This window comes from Saimiri boliviensis, chromosome 16 (genome assembly GCF_048565385.1).
Source record: "Saimiri boliviensis isolate mSaiBol1 chromosome 16, mSaiBol1.pri, whole genome shotgun sequence".
In the NCBI taxonomy this organism is placed as follows: Eukaryota; Metazoa; Chordata; class Mammalia; order Primates; family Cebidae; genus Saimiri; species Saimiri boliviensis.
The window spans coordinates 63,001,131-63,017,161 of record NC_133464.1 but is presented as its reverse complement, the minus strand read 5'-3'; the positions used below and the strand labels follow the sequence as shown (position 1 = coordinate 63,017,161).

The 16,031-nt window shown below is 40.9% G+C and overlaps 1 protein-coding gene across 4 annotated transcripts in view; it reads left to right on the top strand.

Moving 5' to 3' along the window:
- The window catches only part of LRCH1 (leucine rich repeats and calponin homology domain containing 1), a 219,495-nt gene that overhangs the window by 140,999 nt on the left and 62,465 nt on the right, over positions 1 to 16,031 (top strand). For all 4 annotated transcript variants that reach the window (XM_010330056.3, XM_003942207.3, XM_003942209.3 and 1 more), the window contains exons 4-8: positions 2,735 to 2,840; positions 7,458 to 7,594; positions 9,364 to 9,491; positions 11,423 to 11,486; positions 14,447 to 14,552. In XM_010330056.3, the coding sequence (XP_010328358.3) occupies positions 2,735 to 2,840; positions 7,458 to 7,594; positions 9,364 to 9,491; positions 11,423 to 11,486; positions 14,447 to 14,552 (541 nt within the window). The remainder of the gene's footprint in view (positions 1 to 2,734; positions 2,841 to 7,457; positions 7,595 to 9,363; positions 9,492 to 11,422; positions 11,487 to 14,446; positions 14,553 to 16,031) is intronic.

The following is a 16,031-nucleotide window of genomic DNA, read 5'->3' as shown; positions in this document are numbered from 1 at the left end:
TCCTCCCTTCTTATTTTTTAGAGAAAGATTTTTTTTAAAGCCTTATGTTTTTGAAGCTTCTGGAAATTGTCAGTTTCATATTGAAAATTTGTGATTTCCATTATTTATATAAGGGTCTTTCTTGTGCTATCACTCACAAGACTTAAAAAAAAACAACTTATTTTAGCTGCCAATAACATCCATTTCCTCTAGAGGTGGAAAATAATTCCCTCTAATTCTTCCCCATAAGCACACCTACTTCTCCTACCAACATCACCAAAGTGACTGTGTCTGGTCACTAGTTCCATAGAATGATTTGATTTCCTGTGTGCCATTTGTGTGAGGACTCTTTTACAATAGGATGGAATGGCACCTTTTGCTTATTTGTAACTTAGTTAAGGCAAAGAAAGCTTTCATGGAAAGGATTTGATCGTTGGCTTCTGTGACTGACCAGATGCCCCAGTAATTGGGAAGAGATGGCATTTCACTATTCTCTTCTCCCCTGTGGAAATACATTCAGAAAGGCAGGGCAATTTACTGACCCAGCGAGGGGCTGAGAGTGCTGTATTTACTTCCTTTGACATTTTTGTCTCTGCAGTTGTGCCTGTGGGGTTTGTTTCTGTTTTTGTTTTAAACACTAGAGGTGTTTTTCTCAAGCTTGTGTGTGACTTTTCTGGGCTAGAAGGTATACAGCAACAGGAGTTGTGGGTGATGCCACTGAACACCCAGTGTTCTCACCCTGTATCACCCCACCCCCACCCCCATCAGAGTGCTGTACAGAAATGCTCTGGGAGGTATCTGCACTGTGCACACTCAGCCTTCATAGAGTACAGCCTCCCTCCTTTTTAGCAGGAGTGATACCGTTGCTCTTCCTTGGGTGGTATCCCATCATGATGAGGACAGGTTGATAGGTCACCTGCAGCCTTTTAGATGAGACCAGGTTAGAGGGGAGGGATCAACTGTGTTGTGTGCAGCCTGGTCTAAATGTGGAGCCTGGGGGTTTTCATTGGATTGGTGGATGATGGGTTCATCTTATTTGAATGAAAGTGAAACAGATTTCTGAAACGAGGCTATGCTGCTTTCTGTGCTGAAAGGGGAGAGTTTTTGCAGGTTCAAGAGTAAAGCGGGATATTTCAGGCCCTGATGTCACTGGAATCATTTGTATCTTTTGTTCTGTGATGCCAGGTGGGATCCGCATGGGATTTAGTGTGTATGTTGGAGCATCCTTGGTCCTAGGGTCCTGGAGACAGAAGGAGTCACAGTATTTGGAGTGTTACCATAAGTGGATTTTAGAAGTTTGATCCAACATTTATCGATCCCTTACTTTATACTTCACACTCTACTTGGCACCAGAAGGATGGAATGAACAAGACATGGTCCCTCCCACCCAGGAGCTCATAGACTTAAAAGGGAACATAAACATGTAAGCAGTAACACACCATCCAAAGGAGCACAAAGAAAGAAGCGGTCAGTCTCCCTGGGCGTTAGATCAGAGTCGGGGAGGTGGGGGAAGCCTCATGAAGGATTTCACAAAAGAAGTTGAGGCTTGAACTAGGTCTTTAAAAATGAGTCAGTGGGACAACAGGACAATACTGGGGACTGGCGTTATCAGGCAGGAGCGTGAACAGGTTTGGGAACTATGAAATACTGAAACCTGCCAGCAGCAGCAGTAGCATGGCTGGAGTATAGGTTGTGAGGAGTGACATTCAGAGAAATGGTGCTGGAGAAATGGATGGACCTCATCATAGACACTGGCCTTACTGGTTCATTTGGACTTTACGGTTACTGAGGAGCCTCTGCCAGTGTTCAGGCTGGTGAACAGCATAATGCCATTTGCACTCTGGCCGCTTTGTGAAGGGTACATCTGAGGAGCCTGATGTGGGGAAACCAGTCAGGAGATGATGATGGCGCCCAGCCAAGAGAGAGCACTGGTCTACACTGCAGGAGCAGCTGAGGGTGTGTAGGGGAGTGAAGAGCAGAGCACAACTCCCAGGGCCAAGAGGAAGAGTGGGATTCAGGGAGATCCTAAGAATACAGAAAATTATAACTGTCAAGGCCTCCGTTTCGCATGTGTCAAGAGGGTGTTCCAGTCAAGGCTGAACCGAGTGTTTGCTTCCTAAAGCAAAGAAGACAAGAATCGCTTGTGAGACGTACGGGAAGGTGGTCAGCTATCAGGCTTCTAGCCTATGGTGAAGAACTCCATTTTAAATAAATAGTGCATCCAAACATGCGTAAATATCCTAGTTTTTCACTGCAAAATGTGAGAGTTTGGTAAAATAAGATGCACTGTAGTCTTCTGTTTAGAGGCATGGTGGGATAGTGGCTCAGCCGGGAGCTGATAATTCATTTCTAGTGTTAACTCTGGCACTTGCGTGCTTTGGGCATCTGGCTAAACTTTTCCAAGCCTCATTTTTCTGATTTGTAAATATTAGGCTAGTAATATTGCCTCATGGGTTTGTTGCAAGAATTCAGTAAAATCGAAGCATGTCAAAGTGGCAGGCCAGAGGCTGGTGAAGCGGTAGCCGAGTGCTACTAATGTCCATGCCTTCGTTTTTTTCTCCTCTGAGGGAGTTTAACATGTTCAACTTTCTTTTTCTTCTCTGTGCTGAGCCTTCATGCTAGGGACCTGGAGGTGAATATAAAAGTGCACCTGTGTGGTTGTCCAGATACTTAAATTCCTTCAGGAGATTTCACATGACATGCTTGATTTCCTGGAAAAAGATGTTTATGATTTCTCTCTCTGCTTTTGATACAGGATGTCAGCTGCAACGAGATCACAGCATTGCCCCAGCAGATAGGTCAGTTGAAAGCTCTACGAGAACTGAATGTCAGAAGAAATTACCTGAAAGTTCTACCACAAGGTAAAAGGAAAGAGGGAAATGAAGAACATGGGAGACTTTCATTATTTTTTGGTTTACTTTTGTGAACAGGGTGGATCTTGTGTGTGTGTGTGTGTGTGTGTGTGTGTGTGTGTGTGCGTGCCTATACTAATAATTAAGATTTGAATTTCACATTCAGATAACAAAAAAGTGATGTTCAGCCTGTGATTTTAGTCGAGGGCTACCGCAACAAAATCATTCCCCTAGGTAATGCTGTGGGGCAGGGTGGTGGGCTTGGGTGTATTAGTTTGCTGGGGCTGCTATAACAAAGAACCACAGAGGGGTGGCTTCCATCACAGGACTTCATCTCAGAATTTTGGAGGCTGGATGCCTGGGATCCAGGTGCCAGCCAGGCTGCTTCCCTCTGGGCTCTCTCAGCTTGGCTTGTAGGCGGCATCTCCTCCTCCCCGTGTCCCCACGTTCTTCCCCCTCTGCGCATGTCTGTCTCCTAATCTCCTCTTCTTCCAAGGACACTGGTGGATTAGAACTACCCTCATGACCTCATTTTAACTGAATCACACTTTTAAAGACCGTGTCTACAAATACAGTCACATTCTGAGGTAACAGAGATTAGGACTGCAACACATGGATTTTGGAAGGACTCAAGCCAACCCATCACAGAGGTGACATGAATTGTTTTGGGTATGGGTATGTGACATTCTGGAACATGACATTTCGGGGACTTGCTTTGTTCTACAGATCCTGGCTGTCAGGATTTCTAGTTTTGGGGATCTGGGAACTCTGGTTGGGAACCCCCAGTGTCTAGAATCTGTTCTGAGGTAAGACTGCTGCCTCTGCTGGAGTGATATTTGGACTAATGTCTCACTGGTGGTCTTGGTAAGTTTCACCAATGGTGGCTGCAGAGCCTCAGCATTGAGACGTGGCTCCCAGCCACCCAGCACTAATGCCGAGACCTCAGACAGCCCTGCTCTGCAGCCATGGGCTTCCATGGTATGTCTGTCCGGTACAGTGTATTGGGTTCAGGGAATATATATATATTTATTCAGAAATTGTGGACCATTTAGACCATGAAGCCAGCCTCGTAGAGGGGAGTGGATCTGAATTTCGTGTTTGGATTTGGACCTGGATCAGGAATGAACGGATGAGTCCGGAACTCTGAATGCCTTTTCCAAAGCATACTCTGGTTTTCAGAGATCACACTGATTTCCATTGTTTTTGTTTAAGGTCTCTAGACATAGCCGATTTCAAACATATGTTTAAAAATATTACTCAAATAAAAACCCAGTAGTATTCAGAAACCGTCAGCATTTTGTTAATCTGACATTGATGGAGCAGTTTATGGATGCCTGATTTTAATTATCCTGTCTCTAAATCTTGCTCTTTGGTTGAAATGCTTCATAATAAGGCAAGAAAATGGAGCTCATGAAAGAGAAAGAACTTTGCAAAATGTGATGTGCTTTACAGATGGGAGGCTCAAGTCCACTTGCCATCTTTCACCTTTCTCAGCTAACTAGCATTTTAGAGAAGCAGAATTCGATACTTAGCATTTTTTACTTCAGTACTTGAGATGACCTGGTTTAAAAATATTGATTGATTTTTCATTTTGTCCTTGCACACTCTCCTCTTTTGAATATATGAAACTTGTGTTTGCATGAAGCAAGTATGAAAGGAAAGCTTATTAACAGCAAATTTCTATGCATACAGCCTTTTATGAGTAAAGAAAACTTTCATTTAAACTGAAGCTCTCATGTTAATCATTGCGAAAATGCCGCAAATAATTGAACTCTCATTTTCAAAAGGAAAAATTAATTTGCTCATTTTGCAATTGCCTGTTGTAGTTTAAAAACATGGAAAGAAAGTATACTCACAAAATCTAGATTTTTGTCTCTCACTGCTCCTTCTTCTCTTACCTTAAAAGCATTTCTTTCCCTTAAAAAGATCAGTTATTCCATGTTTTCTCAGTTATGATATTTTAAAAATATACTCAAAGCTAAAACTTCAGTTTACTGGAAATTAAAAAAATAATTTCCTGAATATCAAGTTTCTTTTTGCTTCACTCTGGAGAACTCTATTGACAAAAGACCATTGAAAATACTTTCAGGCAGTGACTTCACGAAGACTTTCCCCATTTACTTGTATGTTTTTCCTCTTTGGATTCCCGTCCTCAGATGCTTTCAATCTGAGGATGAAAAAAAAAAAACACAAAACTGTGGCCTAATTACTCATATCAATTTTGTGGTGTTTTACTACAACAACTGCAATAAGAAGGCCATATTTTATTCTTTCCAGGACTAGAAAGAACAGAGGGTTAAAACAGCCATTCACGGCCGGGCGCGGTGGCTCAAGCCTGTAATCCGCAGCACTTTGGGAGGTTGAGGCGGGTGGATCACGAGGTCCAGAGATCGAGACCATCCTGGTCAACATGGTGAAACCCCGTCTCTACTAAAAATACAAAAAACTAGCTGGGCATGGTGGCGCGTGCCTGTAATCCCAGCTACTCAGGAGGCTGAGGCAGGAGAATTGCCTGAACCCAGGAGGCGGAGGTTGCGGTGAGCCGAGATCACGCCATTGCACTCCAGCCTGGGTAACAAGAGCGAAACTCCGCCTCAAAAAAAAAAAAAAAAAACAGCCATTCACTACCTCTCCTAGCAGTGGGGAGAGAGGGTGGGGTTTGTTCTGCCGCTGCTTTTTTTCTTATGCCCTTTTTCTACTCCACTTCTTCTGACCTTTCCTGGGCTGCCACTGCAGGATTATCATTTTCTCCTTCGTTCTACTGTTGTGAAACTGTCTGGTTCTTGCTTTCTTAAACTATTATGGCAATTGTGTTCCAAAGTGGAACTAGAAAGGAAATGGTCCTTATCAAACCATTACTTATTTTATTTACCCGTAAGTTTTCTCCTGCCATGTCTTCTGTGTACTTAGTCCTCTAGCCTTGCTCTGAAGTCTTCCCGTTAAGTGGCAAATCACTGCTGAAGATCCAGAGTCCAGTTAAATGTTTCCAGTGAATTGCCAACCTCACTTCAGTTAACTGCCTCAGAGATAGGTTGACATTGCTAGGGGTAACAGCTAGGAGGCCTTCCTCTTATCATGGAATCTCCACGGTTCTTAGCCATCTTACACACAAGCTGTGACGTGAAAGAGGATCTTGCTTTTCCTATCCTTTCACTTTCACGATTCCAGTGCCCTCCAGGACCAGTGTGGCCTGAGGTCAGTCCTTCATCCTGCCAGAGGGGAGGCAAGCTGGGTGTGAGGACTAACTTACTCAGGGCAATTTATAAAATATAGATTCCTTGGCTTTAGGCCCAGGAGTCTGTATGCTTTTAAAAATACACTTCCTGAGTTTCTCCTGCACAGCCCACCTGTCACGGACCTGAGTTCGGAACTCATGGCCCTAGATGCTCTTCTGCCTCCTCTCTAGAATTCCAGTCCTATTCCTCCTTTCTTTAAGACAAAGTAATTCACTAAGGTATGAACGAAGGCAAGTCCCTTCCATTCCCAGAGTGCCTTGAATTCTTAGAGAGCTACTGGTTACTAGAATCTTTTTCTCGTGGAAATTGAAGTAACCAACGTAGCTGAGTCAAATGAAAATCGAAGAGCAGTGTAGGGGTAGAGGATAAACAGTGTGCAAGTTTACTCCAGGGCAGTGCCAAAGATACAGGGGAAATTGTCCATTTGTATGCTTACAAAGTCTGGACAGCCATGTAGAAATATGACTGGACTAATATACTATATTCTTGCCCGCCTTCCACTTTAGAACTCCTTGAATGTTTGAAAGCACAACGTTCCATCCCTTAATAGATCCCATCACAAAAGTTGCCGGGCCTCTTTCTGGAGTGGACCCTTCCTAGCCCCCCGACACAGAGATCTCAGTGGCTTGCCTGCATCACCCTAGATGTCTGGCGTGGCTCAGCCTCTTTGCTCTATGGAATATATTTGACTTTATTCCTAGCAGCTGCCCGTGTTGGTTTGAATGCTTGAAATTACTGAGTGTTTACTGTGCCACTGGGTGGGGACTTTAAGCTAAATGTAATGTTCCTTCTTGTGAGTGGAGCTACAGAAGACTTTTTAAAATCTGTGGAATCAAGTCTCATCATACCAGAATTATAGGGCCTGTCGTCAGAAAATTTTGAATTGGATAACATATGTTTTTTGAAATGCAGTTGAAAAACTCAGGAATATATTTAGTGTAGCTAGTTCTGGGATAATGCCAGCCCAGATACATTGATTAGATAAGAATATTCTGTAATTAACGTATTACTCATGGGCTAGCCAGTGCTACTGGGAAACAGTTTAAAGTTAAAACACAAACATGTTATGTGTGATGTGGCTTGCGTGATTCTTTTGCTGAGGAAAAAAAAGTATTTTTAAACAATAGATATTGTAAATGTCAAGTGTTTCCAGTTTTTATCAGAACTAATAACAGTTTAAAACTTTTGGGGCACGCAATAAAAGATTGTCCCTCTTTGGTAAAATGTGGTACACACAGACCATGTATTCCTAATGCACAACTTGCCTTTGATTATGTTCAGTTATATTTTTCCTGAGACGCCGAACATTAACTTTTGAATGATTAGCCGTCTAATCTCACTGCTTTCTAAGGTTTTGTTCTTTCTTTTTTTCTTTTTTCCATTATTTTAGAACTAGTAGATCTTCCCTTGGTAAAGTTTGACTTTTCCTGCAACAAAGTGCTGGTGATTCCAGTTTGTTTTAGAGAGATGAAGCAGCTGCAAGTGTTACTGCTTGAGAATAACCCTCTGCAGTCTCCTCCAGCACAGGTGAGGGGTCTTGCAGCAAAGCCATTGCCCCATGGGAGGTGCTGTTTGTTCTAGGGGCCAAGGGGAATTTCTCCTTTATCCTCTGAAAGTTTGCCGAAAATTACTAATCATTGGCAAGCGGCAGATTAATCAGAGAAAAGGCATGCAAAATTTATTAACATGTGCATGGAAGCCTCCAGAGTGAAGACCCTAAGATACAGGGGAAATTGTCCATTTGTATGCTTACAAAGTCTGGACAGCCATGTAGAAATATGGGTGGACCAAACGCAGCAGGGCCTGTCGATCTGATTCTTCTTGGCCTCTCTGAGGATCATTTCTTCTTTCTGGGTGTGGGGCAGGACCGTCTTTGGAATGGGGGTTCTTAGGACCTACTGTCAAACAACAGAGGTCAGATAATTTCTTTCTGGCCAGTTTTTACACAGAAAGGCAGAGGGAAAGTTCAAGTAATATTTTGAAGTTTTATGGCTGGCTTTGGTAAAAAGGGGTTCTGGTTTCTAGGACCAGCTTTGGGAAGAGGGATTCAAGTTTCTAAGGCTCCCCCAGGGGAGAATGGGCCCGAGAGACAGGAGGGCAGGAGAGGTCAGAGAAAATCTTTTGCTTCTGAGGCCTTCATTTCGGGGTATTGTTTTCTGATTCCCAAGGCTATCAATTGTGCTTAAGCAACTCTCCAAAGGCCAGTTTTCTGATTCTCTGCTGAAAATAATAATACTGTATAAAACTTGATTATAAACAATCACAGTGAACCCTTGAGTGGATCTGACTGCAATAAATTATCTTCTGCTGCATCAAATCTATTCACCAGCACTTGGCTCACTATGCTAATCACTCCAACTCCAGAATTAAATGTCTCATTATTTATCACTTTATTTGAAATTTTTTTCATGGAGTGTATTGATTGATTGATTTTTGTTTTTAGATGGAGTCTTGCTCTGTCGCTCAGGCTGGAGTGCAGTGTTATGATCTTGACTCACTGTAACCTCTGCCTACCAATTTCAAATGATTCTCCTGCCTCAGCCTCCTGAGCAGCTGAGACTACAGGTGCCTGCCACCACGTCTGGCTAATTTTTGTGTTTTTAGTAGAGACGATGTTTCAGCATGTTGGCCAGGCTGGTCTCGAACTCCTGACCTCAAGTGATCCGTCCGCCTCGGCCTCCCAAAGTGCTGGGATTACAGATATGAGCCACTCTGCCCTCCATATATTTCTTATTTGAATATTAGCTGGAAAATGGAATTTAAACACCTTAAAATATTGCTATTGATTATTTAGAGATAGGTCTCAAGCTCAAATATTAAACTGCATGAGAGAAAAATGAAGTACTGTTCTTTCAGATGCTTAACCATGTAAATATTTTGAAGTTTATTTTCTGTTTAAATAATTTAACAGCTTCTTAAATATAAAGTTATTTTTAGGCTCTGAATTGCTTTTTATGGTCTTGAAAATAATTGTGCTTTTCTCATCTTCTGTAATTGGAATTTCACCAGGCCAGTCATCTAACTTTATACTTTGTATACCGTTTATACTTGAATACATTTATGTTAGAGTTTTATAGTTTAATGCAAGAAAAAAATTGGAAATTGCTTAAGCATGGTTTTCTATTCAAAGTAGAATTTGGAGGGAATGATTCCCAAAATTCTTACATGGTTTAGAAAGGATAGATTTAGTGTAAATTAAATGAAATTGGGGAAATTGAAATATGCAGAGTAAGGATTTGATACTTACCTTTTGTTTTGTCATTGAAAAATGAATATGATTATTAATTTCTTTATAGATTTGCACAAAGGGCAAAGTTCACATATTTAAATATCTGAGCATACAAGCATGCCAGATTAAGACAGCTGACTCCCTTTATCTCCACACCATGGAGAGGCCACATTTACACCAGCATGTGGAAGACAGGTGAGTCATGCTGTCACTCAAAACGCAGTTTAAAATTTGCCTAGGTGGGCCGGGCGTGGTGGCTCAAGCCTGTAATCCCAGCACTTTGGGAGGCCAAGGCGGGTGGATCACGAGGTCGAGAGATCGAGACCATCCTGGTCAACATGGTGAAACCCCGTCTCTACTAAAAATACAAAACATTAGCTGGGCATGGTGGCGTGTGCCTGTAATCCCAGCTACTCAGGAGGTTGAGGCAGGAGAATTGCCTGAACCCAGGAGGCGGAGGTTGCGGTGAGCCGAGATCGCGCCATTGCACTCCAGCCTGGATAACAAAAGCGAAACTCCGTCTCAAAAAAAAAAAAAAAAAATTGCCTAGGCCAAGGCCTTCCAGGTAGCCTTCTTCAAAAATCTGTGTGTTTTAAGTCACCATCGTATCTGCAGAAAACAAAACAAAACCAGTTGCTTTACTCACCTAATTCATATTTATAACCAGAAGTTGAAAAACTATTGGGATAGGAAATAAAAAACTGATGCTATTGAGAATATATTGGTATATCTCAAATATTATCATCTACTGTCTCCTAATCAATAATCAGTTCTTCCTGAGTAAATGTGCATATACTTACAAATAAGATCTAGAATACAAATGTGGATTTTTTTTTTTTTTTTAAATTAAGATGGGGTTTCACCATGTTGGTCAGGCTGGCTTGAACTCCTGACCTCAAGTGATCCGCCCGCCTTGGCCTCCAAAGTGCTCGGATTACAGGCGTGAGCCACCACGTCCGGCCAAATGTGGATATTTTTAACTTATCAGAATAACGATATTGAGCCCAGACATGCCTTTTTAGCAATTATTAATGTTGAATATGCTTCTGGAAACAATGTTAAGAATACAATGAAGGCTTTATTTTTGGTCTTTTAAAAATCAAGTATGTGTATTATTTTGCCACTTCCTGTTTCAAATGGAAGTGTTAGAATCCTTTTACACTTGCTAGGGCTTCTTGTGGCATATATCAAGCCTTGAGTGTCCAAAAAACAAAATTCCCATGCTGAACAAAGTTGTAGAAATGCAGGTTCTTCTTCACTGCAGAAATCTTTTCCTTCACTTTTTGCTAAATAAGTAAATTTAAAATTTCGGGCTATACTAATGTTACTTTTATATAATGCTTAAAATACTTATCTACTGTTTTATCTTTGCAATGATCCTATCAAATGTACTTAATCCCTGGATAAAAGTTTACAGAATTATTGAAAGCAACTGCATTTCATAACATAAGGGGTAAAAGCAGTTATGTGGTTTATTACTTTTTTTTTTTTTTTTTTGAGACGGAGTTTCACTCTTGTTACCCAGGCTGGAGTGCAATGGCGCGATCTCGGCTCACCGCAACCTCCGCCTCCTGGGTTCAGGCAATTCTCCTGCCTCAGCCTCCCTAGAAGCTGGGACTACAGGCGTGTGCCACTATGCCCAGCTAATTTTTCTATTTTTAGTAGAGACGGGGTTTCACCATGTTGACCAGGATGGTCTCGATCTCTTGACCTCGTGATCCACCCGCGTCGGCCTCCCAAAGTGCTGTGATTACAGGCCTGAGCCACCGCGCCCGGCAGTTTATTACTTTTTTATGTGCTAGATTCAATACAATAAAAACATTGGTAACTGTTTTTAAGAAACACCTTGATATCTAAGAGCAAGCGACTTGGTTAGAGCATAAATCCATGAAACCCTGAACACAAAGAATTTTATCTTGTACTGTGTTTAGACTGTGCTACTGTCTGATTTTCATTAGGTCCATGTCTTAATGTTCTTTAATGCTAGAATGATTTGTTCTCTTACAGTAATAATAAAAATCTGCATAGCAAAATTATTATTAGAATATAAATTGATGTTTCTTGGTGTGATCTTTGTGATTTTAATCTTTTTTAAATGAATTCAATATTGATGGCATCTATCTCAGCAAGAAGGATTCTGATTCGGGAGTTGGAAGTGATAATGGAGATAAGCGATTATCTGCCACCGAGGTAAAGTCACTCATCAGATTCTTTTCCTTCTGTGCATCTAGACATATCTACCAGTGTTCATTGAGCTCCTTTCCACTAAAGGGCATTGATTCATTTGTATGAGAGTATGTGATATCTGTAAAAACAATTTGAAATCCTGTTATCTAAATATTAGCTGTTGTCAGCTTATTCTGCGTCTTTAATATTTTGTAAATACCTCAAGAGTAGAGTCTGTATTTGCTTCCTCTTCCACACATTATCTAAAATATTATTGCATGCTTAATAAATATGACAACGTGGCTAAGTAGTGTGCAGGTGCCCCTGAAGCACTTTTATAAATATACTTATTTTTCATAATGAGTAATTTAGAAAAACATTGTTATACATGTGCATACATGTTAAGGAACCACGTGTACATTTTATTTTAGTAGTTTACTCACAGGAAATCCATTTATTGGTAGCTACAGTTTTTATAACAATGTTTTCATGGAACTCTTAGATTATGTTCTGTTCTGTTCAGATAATTGGATAAAATTTGGTTGACTTGTAAGGTAACAGGCCTCACACAGTAGAGCTTCCTATTGTGGTTATAAACAATGCTTTGATAACTGATTGATTATCTCACATGTAGTCTATTAGATTTCCCCAACTCTAACACTAATGTATCACTAAATGGAGCTTCTTGGCCTCAGGGATCTAGAAAGGAATGGTAGGAAAAGTATCAGGTATTCTTTTTTTGAGGGAAGTTACTGACTTTCTGTAGTTACTAAGTTTTGAAACATTATAATACTCTTTCAAATTTTAGCTAATAGACCAATTACCCCATCTAAGAAATTCACATTTTTTTAAATTTGTGACTCCAGGAATAATTCTCCTCAAGTCTTTGAGTTTTAATGGGTAGATAAGGTACTTAATAGGTAGCTAAGGTAGATAAGAGCATTTTCATCTTCAATAATCCTTCTAATTTAGAACATTTTGAAAGAAAGAAGAGTTAGTAGGCAGAGAAGGCCAGTGTCAATAAAAGAAAATAACCCACAGGAAGCCAGATCAATAGTTTGCTGTGGTTGGTGGGAGAGAGGGGATCCTAAACACATTGCTTCAGAAGTTGCATTTTAATTCATGCTCTTCAACTCCTGAGTCCTTGCAAATGGACCATTGTTTCAGACGTTACTCACCCTAAGCGTATTTTCTGTTAAATTAAACAGACTCCGCTTTATCTCTCTTCTAAGGCTAATTAAGCTCCTTAATCAAACATTACATAAAGAACTTCATTATCCTTTGTTCTCACTTAAGCATAAGTAGGCTGCTAAAATCATTCTAGAAGAAGCCCAAGGATTTATTCTGTACCTTTTAATTAGATGCGTATCTTTGGAATTTTGCTAATTGTTTAAGATGAGAGGTAGGTAGAAAGCGAAGGTAATACAGAAAAGATTCCATTCAACAGAATAAAATGCTCGCATCTTCCCAGTGGCCTTCCCTTGTCTCACATCGCAGCCTCATTTCCTAAGAACAGCTCCAAGAAATTTATTTTTTAGAATGGTAAGTGTTTGGAATTATCTTACATAGCTTTCTATTTTCACTTGGTTTGGCAAAGGTTTTTCCATCTGTGGTCAGGTGATCTTCCCATTCAGATCACATTGCGGGGTTCAGGGATCCTACCTCGTTCTTTTTCTTTGGCTGCTGCCATTGATTGATTTAGCATTTGTCAGTGAGAACTTAAGAACATCTTTTTATCAAGATAAACAGGAAAGAAAGTGTGGGGCTCTATGAATATTTGTTGAATGAATGAAATGTATGCCTGATTTCTGCCAGTTTCTAAACAATGTGTGTATATGTCCAAAAGTAAATAAGAACAGATTCTGAAAGCCATGCCTCAAGAATTTAGGAGCAAGCCACAATCTTCTGGAATGTGTTTTGTGGAGGTTCCTGATTTTTGAGATTTGGAAAGCTATTCCCTAAATAGCAACAGTAAAATGGAGACAGAGGAAAATAAACCAGCCTCCATATTTCAGAATATAGTTTTCTGAATACGCCTCATCAGCTACTGTGGGAAAGGAAACCCTCAGAGAGAACTAACTCCAATATGAAGCCAAACCTTTATTCCAAACATCACACAGAGCAGGTCCGTTTAACTACTACAGTTGTTTAGCACTTTTATATATGTGATGCAGCTTCCTCAGCCTAAAATAGAGAAATAAGACAGGCACCTGTGTTAGTTCCTTCTTGTGTTGCTGTAAAGAAATACCTGAGGCTGGGTAATTTACAAAGAGAAGAGGTTTAGTTGGCTCACAGTTCTGCAGGCTGTACACAGCGCATGTGATCAGCAACTGCTTCTGGCAGGGGCCTTTAGAAGTCAGGGTTGAAGGTGAAGGGGGAGCCTCATGTCACATGGTGACAGTGGGAGCGAGGGAGCAACGGGATGGGGTTGAGCAATGGGGGAGGTGCCATACCCTTTTAAACAACCAGATCTCACGTGAATACCTAGCAAGAACAGTGCAAGCCCTTCTTGAGAGACCCATCCCATGACCCAAACACCTCCCACCAGGCCCCACCTCCAACACTGGGGATTACATTTCAATGTGAGATTTGGAGGGGACACACATCCAAACTGTTTATCAGTACCTGACAAGATTTCAGCTTAAAACAGAATATAACACAGAGAAGCCGTAAGTGTTAGCTCTGTGAATTTTCACAATGTGAACACATCGTATAACCAGCTGCCACTTCAAGAAACAGAACTTTACCGGCACCCCAGAAAGCCCCACCCCGACCCCAAGAACACCCTCAATCCTGATTTCCATGCCATGTATCAGTTTTTCTTTCTATGAACTTACGTAAGTGGAATTGACCTTTGTATCTGGCAACTTACATTCAACCTGATGTTCTTAAGAATCACAGGATGTTGTTTTATTACATAGGATTCTCTGTATATACATTGATAACACTTCTCTTGAAGTAAACAGTGTCCTGTATCTTTTTAGCCTTCTGATGAAGACACTGTTAGCCTCAATGTGCCAATGTCAAATATCATGGAAGAAGAACAGATCATCAAGGAGGACCCGTGCCATCGCCTTAGCCCCGTTAAAGGTCTGAGAATGAAAACGTGGAGAGAGTGCTTATTTTTCAGTTTCAAATGTTATGTTTAAAATAAGCTGTGCATAGATATGGCAGTGATAATCTTTATAGAGTATTTACTGTGTACGTGGCACTGTGTTCCATCTGGGAAGCTGATCTCATTTCAAATTTAAAAGTCTAAGATGGATACTCTAAGCATCTCCATTTTATAGGTGAGAAAACCAAGATTCAGAGAGTTTAAGTAACTTGCCATTGGTCACACAGCTGGCGTGTGTGTAGTACTACTTACTACAGTACATAGTAGACTAGTCTCATTCTGAAGACTTAGATAAAATTCTTTTTTTCTTTTTTTTTTTTTTTTTTTGAGACAGAGTCCCGCTCTGTTGCCCAGGCTGCAGTGCAGTGGCATGATCTCAGGTCACTGCAACCTCCACCTCCTGAGTTCAAGGGATTCTCCTGCCTTACGCTCCCAAGTAGCTGAGATTACAGGCTCCTGCCACCACGCCTAGCTAATTCTTTAAATCCGTTATTGGAAAGAAAATGTTGATACGGTAGATATATTGTTAGGAAAACTCTAGCTGCTGTAACATAGAAGATTCCTAAATCTCAGTGGCTCAACACAATCCAAATGAAGTTCAGATGGAGTTGGTGATTGGCAGACAACTCCCCTCCGAGTGTTGATTTAAGGACCCAAGCTCCTTCGTACCATGACTCCATCATCTTTAACACAGGGCTTCCCAAACTTCCATGCCCATCTGTTTGAAGCCGGAAGAAGAAGTGTGGAAGTTTGCTCATGGGAGGTTGTTATGGACTGGGCCTGGAAGGAGTGCCCGTCACTGATAAGCTAGACTTCCTCCTATGGGCACATCTCACTGCACATGAGGGTGGGAAATGTAGGTGAGGTGTGTGTTCAAGAAGCTACTTGACTTTGGCCCAGTCAGGTGACCCTGATTCCCTCACCTGTAAATGAGATGATTAGATTGGGTGATCCCAAAGGTCCTATGTAGTTCTCAAATTCAGGGGCTCTTTCATAATCATCAAATGACCACTAAACACTGTATCTTGTGTGCCTTTGAGATCCTTGTAATACATTTCATATCTTAGTTAAAAGCCCTCATTGGGTAATATTATGGCCACTTTTTCACCACCCCTGTTTCCCAATGACTTTTAAGGAAAATACACACATTTAGTGTTACTGATTTCTGGCAGAGACTATTTCACAATGTATGACTAATGTAGAACTGGATTAATATACAGAACTTCGCGTAAATAGTTGGAATATGCTCTTACTAGAGATAGGAGAGCTGTCTAAGTTCACTCAAACCTTAGTGTTTCCTTTTACTTTTTACACCTAGATGTTTAAGTTTAGCATTTGTGTTTACCTGAGATTATCATGGGAACCGTATGTTGTCCAAAAACATAGCTGTATGCTTTATATACAAATATAACTGCCACTTTATGGATTCATATAAACATAGTAATATTATGCAC